The 17,772-nt window shown below is 40.2% G+C and overlaps 1 protein-coding gene across 3 annotated transcripts in view; it reads right to left on the bottom strand.

Annotated features, from left to right (window-relative positions):
• UBE2H (ubiquitin conjugating enzyme E2 H) overlaps positions 1–17,772 on the bottom strand; it is a 101,440-nt gene that overhangs the window by 13,910 nt on the left and 69,758 nt on the right. For all 3 annotated transcript variants that reach the window (XM_040644001.1, XM_008705872.2, XM_008705871.2), the window contains 2 exons: positions 11,211–11,250; positions 9,738–9,790 (listed from right to left, as the gene is read on the bottom strand). In XM_040644001.1, coding sequence (XP_040499935.1) covers positions 9,738–9,790; positions 11,211–11,250 — 93 coding nt within the window. The remainder of the gene's footprint in view (positions 1–9,737; positions 9,791–11,210; positions 11,251–17,772) is intronic.

The following is a 17,772-nucleotide window of genomic DNA, read 5'->3' as shown; positions in this document are numbered from 1 at the left end:
CCTGATCTTACAGTATTAACAATATTACAACATTCATTCCTCAGTTTAGGCACTTAAATAATTTATATTCATATTTAATTTTTAAAAACACTCAAATCATACTCATCTCTCATCAAAAGCAGCACCATTTACCCCCTTCAGTTCAGGGAAATGGTTCCTAGTGAGTCTGGATCCTCTCTGCCCATCAGAATTACCTGTTGAGTTTTTTCAACACCTGCATGCCGAGGCCTCATGACCTACCCCCCAGACTCTGGCTTAGGACAGACCGGCATCCATGTGTGTGCAGAACTGCACAGTCAGAACATGCTACCTGCCCTACGCCCCTCCACTCCCAGAACAAACACAAAGAGGGCTATTTGCCTGCGGGTTCTCTGAAAATGTTCAGGCCTCTCAACTAAGCTGTTCTGGACAGTGTGGAGCCACCCGAGCCTGCAGCGCCCCTTCCCGCACTTCCTCCAGGGGGAGGTATTCTAAACTCAAGGGGGGAGAAAGTGGATCCATTTTCAAGGGCCATTAACGGGCTGCTTCAGAGCATAAGAGGCAGCGAAAGAGATCACCTAATACAGTGTAGACATCGGGCAGAGCAAATTCCATTAGACTGAAGTGTAGAAGACCACAAGTCTAATCTCAGGCCTTCCACTGACTTGCTCTTTGACCTTGGGCAGGTCTCTTCCTCTCTGCACCTCAATTTCTTCATCTGCAAAAAAGAGAAGTCTAATACTGCAGTTCCTTACAAAGAAGAATTAACACATTACTAAAAAGGACTATAAAATAGGTTTCATAAGGCATCAAAGGACTAGAGTCACATATTAAAAAAAAAAATATGCCACCTTCTTAGAGTAGAAATTTCAGCTACCTGTATTCCTCAAAGAATACATGTTAATTAAAATGAGTCACACTGAAAAAAAAATGCACCAATTCTTAAAGTAAAGCCACCCTACTCCAGGTGACTCACAAAAAGATGGGACGTGGCTTAAAGGAAAAAACACAGGAGGGGATGAATCACAGATCATGTTTTATTCTTGGCTGTTCATAAACCACTGACCATTAAGTTATTTCTTCTTCCTCTATTTCCTGTGAACGTTAAAGTGGGAATTTTGGTAAAGCATGCTGCTACCTTCAGGTTACAGCCCTATGGATGCCCAGAGCTTGACGGGGCCTGCCCCACCAGGAGCTGTAATTACCAGGCAGGCAGTCACCCCAGAGACTTTAACTTGAATAATATTCATCTGTTTTTTCAGATTTAACACCCCAGATGCTGTAACTCAGAGGCCACCACCATCACATGGTATAGTCATGGCGAGGGGCCGAGTCATCAAAGCCACTCCCCCTCTCCTCAAAGGCCACCTCTCCCACTCCCCCAGATGCCCAATGCCCTGGGTCCCTTCCTTTTAAAGCCAAACAAATAACATACAGAAAAACGTGCTCAGCAAGACCTCATTCACTTGCACAGCAGTGTGAATTCTGTGGTGTTCGTAATGGAAGAGCTTCATATACTCTTCCTCTGGGAAGCTCATCATCTTACAATTTTAAAGAAGCAAATCTACGCTGATAATTCCCAAATCTTTCTAATTGGTCCTTTTTATTTCTAGTCTTACTGAATTCGACACACCTAAAATTATTTCCCTGAAAACCGAATCTTTTCTCCTAATACCTAAGGTAGACTCCAACGCCCCTGTCCCTAGGCTCCAAACCCTCTAGAAGGACTTTGCTTAGGCTTTCTCCTTTATTCTATGTACTCAGTTGGTTTTCCAGACTCACTGCTTGTCCTAACTAACAAAATGCCTCTCGCTCCTCTTCTGTTTTCCCTGGCATGTAACTACACCAAGGCTAATGTACCATTCCACCTCAGCTCAGGGCCTGGCCTTCCAGGTTCCATACTCTTGCCTCTGTAGTAAGAGAAAGCTTCCTTAAAACAATCAGTCAGGTCATTTCCCATCAAGAGCAAGTTCCTCTTGTTTTCCTTCAAAACTCTTCATATTCCAGAAGCATGCTATCCAAACAAACTTAAGAGTTCACGGGTCCCTTCCCCTCTAATGGAAGACCCCCTGGGCTTCTCAAGCTGAGATTCACTACACCAGCCACAATTCAAGGTTATTGATCTGTTCCATAATCAACAGGGAGCAGGGCCGAGAGGAAGAAAATAAAAGTCCTACTCATAATTAAAGAGGTAAAAAAAGATGGATAAAAATCATGAATTGTTGATTCTAGTGGTCTAGAACTAATGATTCTCTAGAACTTACACAGATCTCTGTCTGTGGACTTTCGGCCATTATGGTTGAAGCTACTGGCTAAAAACTTAGTTGAGATCACTTAAGAATTTCAACCATGTTATTCATATCCTTGATTTATTAGAGAAAAATCAGCAGCTGACCTTTCAAAACCCCACTAATTGACTTTTGCTCATCTTATAAGCAATTGTAATTAGTCCACCACAAAATGCCAAGAAAGTCATAAATTTACAATATGTATTCAAGACAAAACCAATCATAAAATTTCATTTCATTCATTCAACTTTTTTTTTCTTTTTGGGAGGGGGAGGAGGTATCTGTTAGATGTATAAAAAATACATATGAATATACGTGTAATCAAATTCTTACAAGACTGAAATAGCAAATAAAATTTTCAGATTTCTTTCAGTTATTTAATAATTTCGGTTAACTAACAGATGTTTACTTTTCTGCTCTTTTACTAGCTCCTAATAAGTTGGAATATGAACAATGGATTTTTAAATTTCTCCTGTTTTCAGTCTGTGAACACTAAAAAAAAGTGAAATTCTACCCTCATAAACGAGGAGTCGTCAGAAACCTGTATTTCTTCAACCTGAAGAATAGCATTTCGTATGACCAAGCAGTTGTTCTGGGTGAAGGACCTGGTAAGCAGGGGCCCTGAAAGGTGGCAGGCATCTTGAGGAAAACTTCAAAAAAGCTGGTCAAGAGGAATGCCCTCAGACACGTAGGCGGACTTGCAAGAAGAAATGGCTTTGAAATTAAAAATAACATTCTCTAAAATAACTAACTTGAACCCAACTTCAACGAGAAAGCCTAATCCTATAGCTGCTTTGAGGGCACATACGTGGTGAGCAGAAGCAGACCACCACAAAGACTTCCTGCGGTACTGTGGCACAGAAGCAGTGGCCACAAGGTTTGCCACACCATATTTAGTCTACCGAAGGCTGACATGCTGCTAAGAGAATAATGTATCAAGCCTCCAATCTGCTGGAGGATAAACTCAAGAATGTATCCAATTACTTAACTGAGAGGGTCTTCTGTGTTTCTGTGTGGATAAAATGTATGAGGTCTGAATTCATCAGATTTATAAAAGTTCTCAGCTTGGTCCATGGGGATCTTTTATTTTTTTAAGTAGGCTCCATGCCCAGCATGGAGCCCAACATGGGGCTTGAATTCACAACCCTGAGACCAAGACCTGAGTCAAATGCTTCATCAACTGAGACACCCAAGCACCCCCCATGGGGATCTTTTAAAGACAGAATAAGATTTTATGAAGAGGGTCATGCAAGCAAAAAACAAAACACACCTCCCTCCTCATACCTTTCAAAAAAAAAAAAAGAGTGCAATTAGTAGGAATTAATAAGAATTAGTAAACACTCAAAGCATTTTTGCAATATGACTGATAGACTTAATCTCACTAGGGGTAGCATTACGATTTTTAAGTATTCCAAGCTAAACACAGGCATTTTTGTTATATGTTGGAAAGGGCACGGTCAAAGACATAGGGCACTAAAACTGGAGGAATACCAGATCCATTCCGCTAAGTGCCAGATCACCAGGCCACCAACCAGAGGTGTGTAGTTACAGAACATGGAACATTTTAAAGCACTCTGCCAGACTTAGAAAATCCTCTCCCATGCACTGCAGCTCCCTCCCCTGAAGTCCTTAACCTGTAGAGGTCTGCAGAGCAAAATCAATGCTGCACAGAGATGAGAATGAAGAAAACACGCTCCTGTTCCCCAAAGCCATTTCCCTTGTTGCCTTGTCGATCTCACGCCCCCTGCCTCACTCAGGTGCTCTTGAGAGGCCGTTCATCCTCATTCAGACCTGGTTTGACCCTGCTTACCTCAAAAGACTGCCAGCTGAAACACAGTGATAGGATTTGTTATTAACTTTCCAGAAATAAGGGCAGTTAATGTACAATGAGCTAGCTGGTACTCTTACAGTCATACTAAAACTCATTATTAAAGTTTTTAATTACTAGACAATAATTTAGTTTGTCTTTAACATCAGAAAAAAAGATAGTCATGCAATTACAAGATAAGTGGCCACACATGGCCAAGACTACCTCTACACAGTGATCACAAGCAAATGAAAACAAACCCACACCCTCACGACTGAGCCCTGAAACTACAGCCCCAAAGAAGGCAGAACACAGCTGTGGCTGTCTTTCAAGGCCACAGCCTGGCTCACGTCCCACCATCCACACAGCCCGGAGCGCTCCACGATCCTAATGCTGACCACCAGTGAACGTGAATGTGGTGTTTTTAATGAGTTTCCGTTAAGTTGTTTAACCTAAGACGACCCTGTTTTTCTGCGTAGAGCTAATTAAACTCTTGGGCCACATACCAACACCACATCTGAGTATCTCCGAGCAGACTGACAGAGGAGGTGGGCCATGGAGCTAGCTAAGTACTGCGGAAGCCATCAAATCCCAAACTCAGCATGTTATCTTTATTTCCTACAGCTGACATTTCCCCCCCACAGTGCTGAAGAGAAACGGCTCCACCTGGACTCTGTCTGGGAGACTCATAATGACATCCAGCTGCTCCAAAGGCAGGATGATGTTTATGATTCCAACATGCCCGGATCAATACTGAGTTCTCCAGCCCGTTCTCAGACGGTGGTTGCTGGCCAATCAATCATCCATGCAGACAGATTCATGTATCTCTTGTCTGTGTAACTACACTGAAGTGGCTAGAAACATAGTTAGCAAACACTAGTGGAACATAAAGCATTATTTTAAGACACAGTTACCTTCAGCCAGAATTTTAATTGTGTGGAAAGATTCACATGCTACCTGACTGAAGCGAGGGATGGTGTAAATATTTCCACCATGAGAACACTTAAATTCATTAGGCGCACAGTATAGTACTATTAAATAAATCCATGGTTTAAATTTTCTAAATGCCTAGTAAAAGAAGCTTTGTTTCTCTTGTCTAATTTTAATCTCAAAGTCCCTGATTGACTCCCCAGATGACTCTAGGGGAAGTAATTTCCCAAATGTTGATTTTTCTCACCAGCAAAATAAGAGGAGTATCCAGTCCATTGGCTAGCAACCCTAAAGGTGAGAAAGAATAAAACTGTAAACTGCCCATTTTATAAGAAAATTGTTTTTGACCTTACTTGTGCACGACTTAATCCACAAAATAAGTAATCCACCAAGTCAGTTGAAAAATGAGTAAAATTAAATTGGAGAGAAACACAATTTACAGGAGTCAAGGATGCACAGCCCAGAAGGGTGGGAGAGAAATTAAAGCCATATGGCAGGGGAAGTACCAGCTTCCAGGAGTGTAGGTAAAAAAGCCAACTATGGGTAAAATGTATTTGGAAGTAAAAAGGAAAACTGGAAAATAGTAAGGATGCTTAAAAAGCTACCTGTGGCTTCATGAACTTTCCTCCCATCAATCTTTAAAATTACAGTTGTTTCTGACACTAAAATCCAGATCCCTTTGGCTGCATTTTGTGTTTTCCAGAGCTTTTATCATTGCTGTCTGGAAGAGGAGGAAGGGAGGAAAGAAAAGAAAAAAAGAAAGCAAAGAAAAGAAAGAAAGAAAAGAGAAAGTAAAGAAAAGAAAGAAAAAGATGCTACCATACAGGAAATGAAAATAAATCAATTTTGTGATGGCATCTGCTACTTTCCCTTAAATGTCACAAGGGTAACAATAGTAACTTCATACTCAATTTCGTATGACGACAAGCATCTTTACAAAATTAACCGTATTACCCACTATAATTAGCTCTCTCGCAAGGTTAAATAATATAAAATTGAAAATTACTGAGTGATTACACTACAATCATACCAATTCTAAGTTTCTGAATGAACAAACTACATGGACACTTGGCAAAAGAAAACAAAATGTGAATAGAAGCAATGAGTCAGGGGGACTAGAGGACTAAAGCTGCTACAAACAGGAACACTGATTAACAGCAGGTTATGGTTTAAGTATAAATCTGAAGTTTCAACTGGGAATTGCTGCTATACTGAAACTCCATGTATCCACTGCACAGTACATGCCTTGGGGCAAAGTTAATTGCAGGAAATTTCACAAGTAACTCCCTGCTCCTTGCTATATTATATAGTAGAGGTGTTGAAACAAGTTCTGGTTGCCAGGTTAAGCCTTTTGGTTTTGAGTATTTGTGTTAAAATGCCAACTTTTTCCTATTTGTTGTTTTATATTAAATTGGGTTTTTTGTCCCCTGAACTAATATTCTCTCAAGAATCACAGCAGGAAACTGTATGCCTCCAAATTCACCAATTATAGATTAGCCTTCAATGCCAAAGGCTTTAGCAGTTTGCAATAAAAATTCAGTTTTGATCTCAGGATCAGGGAAGTCTAAAAGAAACTTCAAGGTCATCTGCACCAACCACCTCTAGCACTTTTATATCAATTATAATTACCTGCTCTAAAACTTTCCATGAAAAAAATGAATTTTCTTGAGTAGTAGTCTGGGTTTGAGCAAAATGTCAGAACAGTTCCCCACACTGAGTATATTTTAAGTAGGCTCCATGCTCAGCGTGGAGCCCAATATGTGGCTTGAACTCACGGACCCTGAGATCAAGAGTCAGCCACTTAACTGACTAAGCCACCCAGGTGCCCCATGAGTGTATTTTTGACTACACTCTAATAATACTCCTTCTTGGGTTCTTGCACTTACCTACAATGTTAGTGTTGTCCTTGTTTATGTATTATGGAACACCTGAACATGACTCATACACATGTAATAGGGAAATAAAAGTTCACTTTGACCAATGTGATTTAATCCTTGTTACTAAGTGCCTTACAAAGCAATGCTTTACTAACATTCTATAGATGCGATGAAATCTTAAGTCATGTTGGGCTTCTGCTTTCAAGTCTGTCCTGAACCTCATAAACCCCCTGGTAGGAAAGTAAAATGGTACAACCACTCTGGAAAAGTCTGTCAGTTCCTCAAATGGTTGACCACGGGGTTACCACGTCACCCAGCAATTCTACCCCTAGGTAGACACCCAAGAGAAATGAAAATGTATGTCCACATAGAAACTATTCAAAACAGCCAAAAGGTAGAAACAACCCAATTGTCCATCATCTGACAAATGGATAAAAATGTGACAGCTGTAAAACGCAATATTATCTGGCCATACGAGGTATGAAGTACTGATTCACGCTGCAACATGATGAATCTTGGAAACATGACGTGAACTGAAGAAAAAAAAAGTCACAACAGACCACATATTATATATTCCATTATTAAAAATTCCAGGATAGGCAAATCTAGAGAGACAAAAAGTAGATCAGTCATTGCCCAGGGTTGGGGGTGAGGAGGTGATAGCTAAGGGATTTTTTTTTTTTTTTTAGGTGAAGAAAATCTTCTATGATGAAAATGTGGTAATGGTTGTACTTAACTGAATTTGCTTAAAAACTATCAAATTACATGCTTTAAATGGGTGAATTTCATGTATATGAATTATAATTCAATAAGCTGTTATTTTTAAAAATCTGTTCTGAGATGTGAAGTACTTGAGAATCAGCAAATCTCTTCCACAAAGCTTTTCTGGTCAGCAGTAAAAGAATTAGTTGAAGTCCAATTTACTTTACTGTAATTGGAACCAGCTCGCAGCATTTTGTTATGTACATTTCTAAAATGCGAATGCAGTTTAAGAAAATACATCATTACATCAGCTATTCCAGGCAGCCTGCCATGAGACATTTTTACCAAAAAAAAATCTTAAAAGGAATCCATTTAACCAACCTCAGAGTATATGTTCTTTCTTGTTGCCTCACCTCCTTATAAGCCATCATATCCCTAAAATTCTCATGCTTAACACTATTAGGCATGATTAAGTCAGTCATTCACTCAACAAATATCTGAACCCTTATTGTACATCATGCACTGTTTTAGGCACTTGTATACCTGTGTACGTGTACACACACACACACACAGTCCCTGCTCTTGTGGAGCTTACAATCTAATAAGACAAGATAAACAATAAATGCTGGTTTTAAAGATAGGTTTTTAAAACAGGGTGCTATGCTATGGAGGAATGTTGTTTTACATGGAGTATCTAGGAAAGGAGGCTTCTCTGAGGATGTCTGAGGTGAGGAAAGAAGGTGCCCAGCCATACAAAGACCAGGGAAGATAACTCCAGGCAGAGGAAATAATTTTTGAATGGGAGAATCAGGAGAAAACAAAACAAAACAAAACAAAAGGATTACCCGTGCACTGCCGGTGACCGGCATTCCGCCGGCGAATGGTCTCAGGCACCTAGTACAGGCACGCCCGGCAAGGCAGCTTGCAGACTGTGCTGGAGTAAGATGTGTCAGAGTTGTTCAATAAGAAAGGTCAGCCCTGGTTAAGCCCTGCCTAAAGGGATCTTCTTGGACCGCTCCGCAGCTGTTTACCATGTGCACCGCCCATTCTCTCACCACACATGGGTACCAGGCGCTGTGTAATGAAGTGCTGGGACATGGAGACCAATCAGACAAGCACCCCAGTGACCCCTATGGCAGGAAATCATCCAGTGGCACAAAAAGGTAGGCATCGGGGCGCCTGGGTGGCACAGCGGTTAAGCGTCTGCCTTTGGCTCAGGGCGTGATCCTGGCGTTCTGGGATCGAGCCCCACATCAGGCTCCTCCCCTAGGAGCCTGCTTCTTCCTCTCCCACTCCCCCTGCTTGTGTTCCCTCTCTCACTGGCTGTCTCTATCTCTGTCAAATAAATAAATAAAATCTTTAAAAAAAAATTAAAAAGGTAGGCATGAACAACACATATAGGTACCAAGTAAAAGTGCGGCACAAAAAAGGATATAAAATGTAGGAGCATGCGGGGATTGCTTGCCTCTGGAGCACCCGGGGAAGCCTCATGGGGTGGGGGCATGAGAGCAGAGAGGCTGGGACACCTGAACTTGGACATGTGGGGCAATACAGATCGGTCTGATGTATCCCTAATTAAGTATGTTTCAAAATATTTTTAGCTCCCCAACCAAGTTACAAGCTCAGGGAGCGAAGGCCTGATACTCCTCACATCTCTCTGAGATACTGAGCGTTGTATTGTGATGTACTGTGATTCACTGTAAGAGAAGAGATGTTGATTTCAGCACCGAGGCCAGGCTAAATTATTCTTTGCTTCATAACGAGGTTTTGGGCTTCAAAACAGGACTCTCCAAACCTCTTAAAATACCAACTCACTTCAGAGGGACATTCCCTTTTCCAAAATTCGAAGGTATTAGAAGTAAACAGGTACACAGCAAGCTACATACACACATACAATGCTTACATGTGTATTTGCAGGTCATATGTACACCACTATACCTTAAGTCCAGAATCTCACAAGATTATTTTAAACTTCCACTGCTAAATCAAAGTCTGTACTTGAGAGAAAACATTTTTTTCACTGATCGAACTTTCCCATCCAGGCCCTCATAATCCCTTCCCATTCCCAACAAAACATCCAGGGAAGAAAAGCCAAACAACATTTTTTAGGCAGTGTCTCAACATCTCTAAAAAATATTCCATGGCCAAACTCACCATAGAGAGCTGTCCAAGTTTGATTAATTACATCTAGACACACAGTTCCTGACCTGAAACAGATGGAAAGAATGGCATTTTTTAAAAAATTAGAAAGCTAGTCGCATGTATCTCGCAACTACTTTTATTTATCAAGAAAAGTACCTTTAATAGATCAAAAAAAAAGAGAAAGAAAGAAAGAAAAGGAAAGAGGGAAGGAAGGAAGGAAGGAAGGAAGGAAGGAAGGAAGGAAGGAAGGAAGGAAATAAGTTAGGAAGTTAGGGAGAAAAAAAGAAAATGAATCCCAATTAGGGAAAGTATGATGAGGAGCAGAATATATATAAAGTCTTAATGTTTCCTCAGAGACTGAAAGGAAAAACCCACAACTATACCATGGAGAAACCAGACAACACCTTCACCAGGTGCTGAGAATTCACACTGACGACTTGGCGGGGGGGAGGGGGGAGGCAGACAAACCTGTGTGCCTCCCCTGGACCCCGAGGACACAGTCACACTTTGTGGTTTTCTGGCCCGAAGTGCATCCTCTGGATCTAATGAGGAGGAAACACCAGACAACCCCAAACTGAGGGACGGTCTTTAAAATAACTTATCTATATTCTTTTAAAAATGTCAACTTAAAAAAAGCTGAGGAACTATACCAGACTAAAGAAACATGACAAGTAAATGCAACACATGGTCCTGGGCTGGATCCCTCACTGAGGGGAGGAAAAAAAGTGCCAAAAAGGTACATTGCTGGAATGTGCAGTAGATTAAAAAGTACCATTCTGATATTCAATTCCTGAACCTGACGACGATGCCGTGGTTATGTAACAAACATCCTTGTTGTTAGGATGACTGACACACAAAGTATAAAAGGACAATGGGGATGATGTGTGTGTACAACCCACTCACACAGAGTTCAGAAAAGCTCATGTGTATGTGTGTGTAACAGAATTTAGTGCCGTGACAAGGAAAAACTGCAGAACAAAAATTCATATATTGCAAACAGCATCCAAAGTATACAACAGGAGGCACATTTTAAAGTATCACTAATAAAATATTAGAAGGAAAGAAAGGGTAAGATTCATTAACTGATGAAACTACAGCCATTTGTGTTTGCTTTACTCCCCAAAACTAAGAAATACTTCAAGGGCTGAAAATAGTAAATCTGTATACAAACAACTGATCTCTGAGTTGTGTCCACACAAAGAGAACGGAGCTGTGGAATATTACGAATGCTAGCCAGGTATCAGAGGGAATGAAGGGCCCACGCATGACAATGGAAAACCTAAGCAGCCCAACAGCAGGATTTCCACGAAGTGGTTTAGAATATCATAACCCTGGGACTCCACAGTTTAAGTGACCATACAGTCCTCCCTGTTGATAAAATCCAAAAAGATAACTGAGGTGCTTTTTTAATAATAGAGAGAGAGAGAGGAACGCTAACAAGAGCAGCTGCTGCTAAGATTTAAACATTTTTAAATAGTTACTTACGCTTCATCAATGTTGGGATGGAAAATTTTATTCATGAATCCTGTAAAAAGAGATGTTAATTAGCAGCAAAAAAGTGTCCAGAGAACAATTCGTTTTTAAGTATTTTAGTACTGGAAACAATTTCAGTATTGGAAAAAGGTGATGATACCCATAACTCATTGCTTTTAATCTTCAATGTTTGGTTACTGATAAGACTATATACTCTCCTGACAGTGTCAATTACTTAAAACACATCAGAGTTCTATTAAAAAATGAGCAGACTTTGACAGCAGTGCAGCTTCTTACATACAAAATAATCACTAAGGGAAACTGTTTTCTGAGCTATGAAGGTAACTTGCCAAGGAAATTTGTAGTACTAAATAGGTTATAACTAGTGCCAATTACTTTAACCAGAAAGTTAAGAAGGCTACTCTGACTTCCCTCCCAAAGGTTTTATTGTTCAATCTCTAAATTTAGAGGTTCTGCATTTGAACTTCTCCTTCTGAAGCTCGGTTACTGGTATCATACTGCTACACTGTGTGCGGAACATGAATGAAGCTGTTGAAACACTAAAGGAGCACCGCTTCCAAACCACAAAGGATTTCATAAGAACAGTGACCAAAATATTTCCTTTAACTTTAGTCTACTCATTCCAGGAAACCCAGTTTTGATTAAAATTGGGGCAACCAAGAAATGAGGCAAGGAGTTTAAAAAAAATCTGTCAGATGGCTATATTTGTCAGGGATTCAAATTTCTTGATTTATTCCTAGAAAAACAAGTAGAGACTTTAACAAATTAATGAATTTATATACACACACACACACACACACACATATAATTAATTTTTTTTTAAGATTTTATTTTTAAGTAATCTCCACACCTAACGCGGGGCTCAAACTCACAACCCTGAGATCAAGAATCACATGCTATACTGACTATGCCAGCCAGGCATCCCTAGACTTTAACAAATATATTGACATTTAAATTCAAAGGAGAAACTAATTTTTCTCTAATTAGAATCAGTGATTTAATCAGTTTGTATATATGCAAATGACAATACGCTAAAGCAGAGGTCCACTGTCGAAGCTGTCATTTTATCATCCTTCTCTCATTTCAAGACTTCCTTATTCCATTTCACATTTCAATAAATTGAAGCTCCCTACTAAAGTGACCATCACTATGTCCCTCCCGATCCTACCCTCTCTCACCCCCCACCCCCACCTCACATTTCTCTTTCCTTCATTCAAAATATGTTTGGTCAACAGCTTTTTGTCAGGCCCTGTACACTGTCCTCCAGGAGGTCGGTGTGGCAGCGGGACAGGATACAAGGCAGGAAGTGCAGCGCGTACAAAGAACTGACACAGGTGAGGCATGATAAGGGGAAGAGGACGCTGCCAGGAAAGATGCAGAGAAGTGGCATCTGAACCTCAAGGACGAGTTTCAACATCGGTCACCTTGGAAAATCTAAGAAACTTCTCTCGACTTAGGAAACAGATGTAAGAATACAAAACCCTAGGTATTCCGGTCTTCGTTTGTCTAGTCACTCCAATACTAACTACGCTTCTAATTTTTCTTTCTTAATCTTTAGTGTTGAAATAGCTTCATGTAGGGGCGCCTGGGTGGCACAGCGGTTAAGCGTCTGCCTTCGGCTCAGGGTGTGATCCCGGCGTTACGGGATCGAGCCCCACATCAGGCTCTTCTGCTATGAGCCTGCTTCTTCCTCTCCCACTCCCCCTGCTTGTGTTCCCTCTCTCGCTGGCTGTCTCTATCTCTGTCAAATAAATGAATAAAATCTTAAAAAAAAAAAAAAAAAAAGAAATAGCTTCATGCTTTCTCGGTTGCTATCAAGAGAGCCCATGCGATGTTTAAATTACTCTGATGCAAAAAAGAATTGCCTTGTGTCCAATTACTACTTCATATTAATTTTTCATTAAGGAAAATAGATGCTTCCAAGTCTAGATTTAAGAAATATGTGTTTATTGAAGAGATTCAACTAAGCCAATACTAATGTTCACGTCTCAATGTTAGGAGGATAACAATTCTATATGACCTTAGAAAAACACTACTAAATGTATCCAGGAAGAACCAGGAGGATATATGTTCCAGCATTATTTACAAAAGCCAAGAACCAAATGCAATCCTATCAAAGGGACTGGAGAAACTGTACTACATCCATATATTGGGAGTCCTATACAGCCAAGGTAATGAACTAGGTCAGTATCAACTTGGATAGACCCATAGCTGAGGGGAGAAAAAAACAGTTGCAGAATGATATTTATAGCATGATACCATTTAGATAAACTGAACAAAGCAACACTACCTCTCTCTATGGTAGTAACTATAGAAAACTGTACTGGACCAACATATACCAAACTCACCCAAGTAATTATTTCAGTGAGGGTACAGGGTCAAGGTGGGAATGGGGAACAGAATGGAAATGGTGATTACAGATGAATCTATCTATAACACTATATTCCTTTGAAAAAGAGGTAACGTGCTTGTATATTCTTTGCTCTGTTTTTTTTTTTTCTTCTTTAAGTGTGCTCATAGATAGGACACTAGAAGCAAACATATACAACTGTGAACAGTACTTAATTCTTCACGGTGGGAATATTTTCTCCATTATACTTTTCAAATCGTATCACCACCCCGCTCCCTAATCCCATAAAAGAAGTGGGATCACAGCAATGTAAAAAAGCTAGAAGGAGACAACCAAGTGTCAACACTAGTCAACTTTGAGAGACTCCGCATTAATATTACTCTCCTGACTTTCCAAAATTTCTACATTGTGTAATTTTAACAGTTGAAAAAAAAAAAACCCTTTCAAGTTAAAAAATTATAAACTGTGGCAAACATTCTAAAGCAGACCTAATTATACATAGGTTATCTAATGCTGAACCATTTTAAGGAAAATCAACTTTTTGATTTGATCTCAAATCTTACATACTCTTGTTTAAGTATTACAAATTCAATACTAAAAAAAATCCCAAAAACAAAAACAAAAGATCTTCAGGTTATAAGGCATGTCATCTTCAAGGTCAGTTACATATAGAAATACACTGCTATCACAACTGCCAAGAAACTTCCTGATGAGTGGGAAACATTAATGTTTCGCCACTAGATGGTTTAATTCAAGAGACTCATTCTATTATGTGAAAAGTATTTTGGCTTGAGGACACAATTAAGAACTTAAAATTTGTTCTTGATGCTTAAAATCCTGCTTCTGCTAGCTAGATGTCTCATGAGTAACATCAAGTGAAGCAACATCTATGGCAGAGGTCCCCAATGCTACAGGTTAAGCAGCACCTGGAGCGCTCTTTAAAAACAGAAGTGCTATGCTCGAAGGTGCCAGGTGTTATGGAGAAAAACACAGCAAAAGGGACGTGGGATAGGAATGCTGGGGTGGGGGCTGCAGTTTTAAATGGGATGGTCAGGGAGGGCTTTATGGAGAAGGTGTCAATTCGAAGGAGGTAAGGGAGGAATCATTCAGTATCTAGGGGAAGAGTGTCTATACAACATGAACAGCCAATGCAGAATGCATCAGGAGTTTGTTTGCCTGATGTGTTTGAAGATCAGCAGAGAGACTGGTGAGGCTGAAGCACAGCAAACAGGGAGAAGCCTAGAAGTGAGGTCACAGAGGTGATGAGCATTTGTGGGCCCTTTCAAGGATATGACTTTAAATCATTCTGGGGTGGGAAGCCAGAGATTTAGCTAGAGCAGTGATATACACAATCCTTCTTTAAGATTTCTGTTTTTAATAAAAGCCTTAAATCCCTTTAAAAAAAAAAAAAAGGTGAGGGGCGCCTGGGTGGCTCAGTCATTAAGTGTCTGCCTTTGGCTCAGGGCGTGATCCCGGTGTTCTGGGATCGAGCCCTGCATCAGGCTGCTCCACTGGGAGCCTGCTTCTTCCTCTCCCACTCCCCTGCTGTGTTCCCTCTCTCACTGGCTGTCTCTCTGTCAAATAAATAAATAAAATCTTTAAAAAAAAAAAAAAAGGTGAATAAGGGAAAAGCTCAATCAGGTCACAGCACCTCAGTGCTGGGGACAGAACGAAGGTCTTGAGCAAAATAGAGTGGTCTGTCTCTCCTACAGTAAGAACGAAGCTTTAACAATCTGAAGTCACAGGGAACCTGCAAGGTGTAACTCAAGAAAACAGCCAGGGTCAGAAGAGCTTTAAATGTTTACCAAAACGGTCTCTGAAAGATTAAGGTGCCTCCCTCCTGGTACAAGGCCTGCAGATTACATTTGGAATCAATATAGTTTCCACACTGTTTTCAATTAAGTCAAGATTTTGGCTTGGTTGAATCCAAGAGTCCATAATAGGGAGTGCCGAAAAGGACTTAGTAAACACTCTCTTAGTAATAAATGGGTTGGAGCCCAGTCCCCAGTGCCCCTGCTAAGTAAGTATAAAACATCATCTGAGCTCTGAGACAGAGGGCAAAATCAGACTGGAAGAGAAAAGTATTAACAGGGACTCGAGTTCTGGTCCCAGCCCTGCTATTAACTGCAGGCCTTGGCTAGACAGCTTCACTTCTGTGGGCCTGTGTCTTTACATGAAATAGCCAGACTGTATGATCTCCAAAATCTCCACTCTTATTCTGTTAATAAAGGGACTATCAGCTCTAACAACCTAGGATTTAGTAACGATGGCCAGAGCTCTGACAACAGAGGACTTGAGGGGAAACGTCTAATAGTTAAGTCCATAAAGGAAATTCTGCAAGGCACATTTTTAGGTACAGAAATACTCTGGAGCATATAATACAAAGCTAAAAACATGCTAAAATACCACAAAGAGACACAAAATCCACGGACTATTCCAAAGTAGGCAGAAACAGAGTTTATGACCTTGCCTTTGAGGAACAAATTCAGCCAGACCCATTCTATCCAAAAAACAATCTCCAGACTACAATGATCTTTTCCTGTATCAGGCTTTTTCAACTGTTAGAAAAATACCAAAAGCAGATCAACAGAAAGGAGTATATCTCCTTTACATTTGCTCTTGGACAAACTGTGGGGAGTGTTTCTGGCAAAGCCACTTACATTCTGGATAATGATGTCAACAATGGCACTTCTGGACGAGGAGGGGAGGAGACGGAGAAAGAACAGGCTAGGAATTCAGGGAAGGAACATTCTCAGGACTGAGCGTGTTTGCCCTGGCATGTTTTCCTTCCTTTTGGCAATGCTATCACCACACTAATGAATACGTCTGCAACAAGAGAATTTTCCCAACACTTGTTTCCATTCAACCAGGAACTATTTTGAAGATATTTTAAGAAAACATATTTTGAAAACTGCTTTTATGAAAACACGATAAGTAGAAGCAGCAAGTCATTTTTAATCTACACGATTTAAGATTTTATTCACTACCAGACATTTTCTAATCATATAGATATTTCAGTGATTTGACCAGATAAAATTCAGAACTCCTTCAAATCTTTTAGACAGTGATTCTCTGGCATGACTCAAGCACTTGTAAAAGGGTGGACATTAGGAACAAAGGTTTAGCTGAAAAGCTCACTACCTCTGTCCTCTATCTTTCGGCAGAAGGGTATCAGGTGATTTATAACTCTGGAGGAGGAATCCAAATCATGCTTAGTTGAGGTAAAAAAACAAAACAAACAAAAAAAAAACCCCTACATATCTTAAAAATAAAAGAACAGATTAAAATAGAAAATTATGCCATGCTTTTTGCTTGTTACACTCCAATATTCAACTGTTCTAGAATAACACATCTTTTGACCCATAGGCTAATAGGCAGAGAAAGTAAATAACATCATGCCGAGGCATGCCGAAAACTGTTTTATTTCAGCCTGTTTCTGTGTCTAATCCCAGGAGGGGATCTGTACCAAATTGTACACACTTTCGAATAACTTCTGAAATTGCGGCCAATATGCAAATAAAAGTGGCAAAAATTCATCACCTCTGTTTTACTTGTGAGGGTACTTTTAGTTATCAAACTTGTGGACAGAATGAAATACCTAGGGCCAGTTATCAATACAGAAATTTCCTTCAGAATAATCTTGAGAAATGAGAAGCCAAAAAAGTGACTCATGAAACGTAAGGTAAATCCACCCTAAGGTTAAGTAGGTGAAAAGCACCAAAGGCAAAAATGGTAGCTCTGTCCCAGGGATAAAATGAGCCTGGACTGCAGATGGCTGAGGCAGCTGTGGTTGATGCAACTTAATTATAAGTTATGAATCTAAGTTACGAATTCCTGTGAGAACACAGTAAGTGAATACATTCAATTACTCTGATATTCCGTCTTCACGACAGAGGCCCACATGAAGTAGACTATTCAGAAGCAAACGGATTCATTCTTTTTAAAGTAGATATAATTGTTCAAAATATATTTATTGAAGATTGAATCTTATCACCCCTAACAGTAGTATCTCAGACTACACGTTTCTTTTAAGGGTAATAACTTGACTATCCATTCCTAGCATGCAGGAGGGGACCAGGGTTGGGATGTTTCGTCTAGAAAGGCGGAGGGGCTGCCGCTAGCTTCACCAGCGACAGCCATCCTGGCAGCTCTGCGCATGAGCAGATTTTCACACTCAGAGAGATGTTCGTCTTACCTCAGACA

This window comes from Ursus maritimus, unplaced genomic scaffold (assembly GCF_017311325.1).
Source record: "Ursus maritimus isolate PB19 unplaced genomic scaffold, ASM1731132v1 scaffold_3, whole genome shotgun sequence".
NCBI lineage: Eukaryota > Metazoa > Chordata > Mammalia > Carnivora > Ursidae > Ursus > Ursus maritimus.
This window is presented reverse-complemented; position numbering and strand designations above follow the sequence as displayed.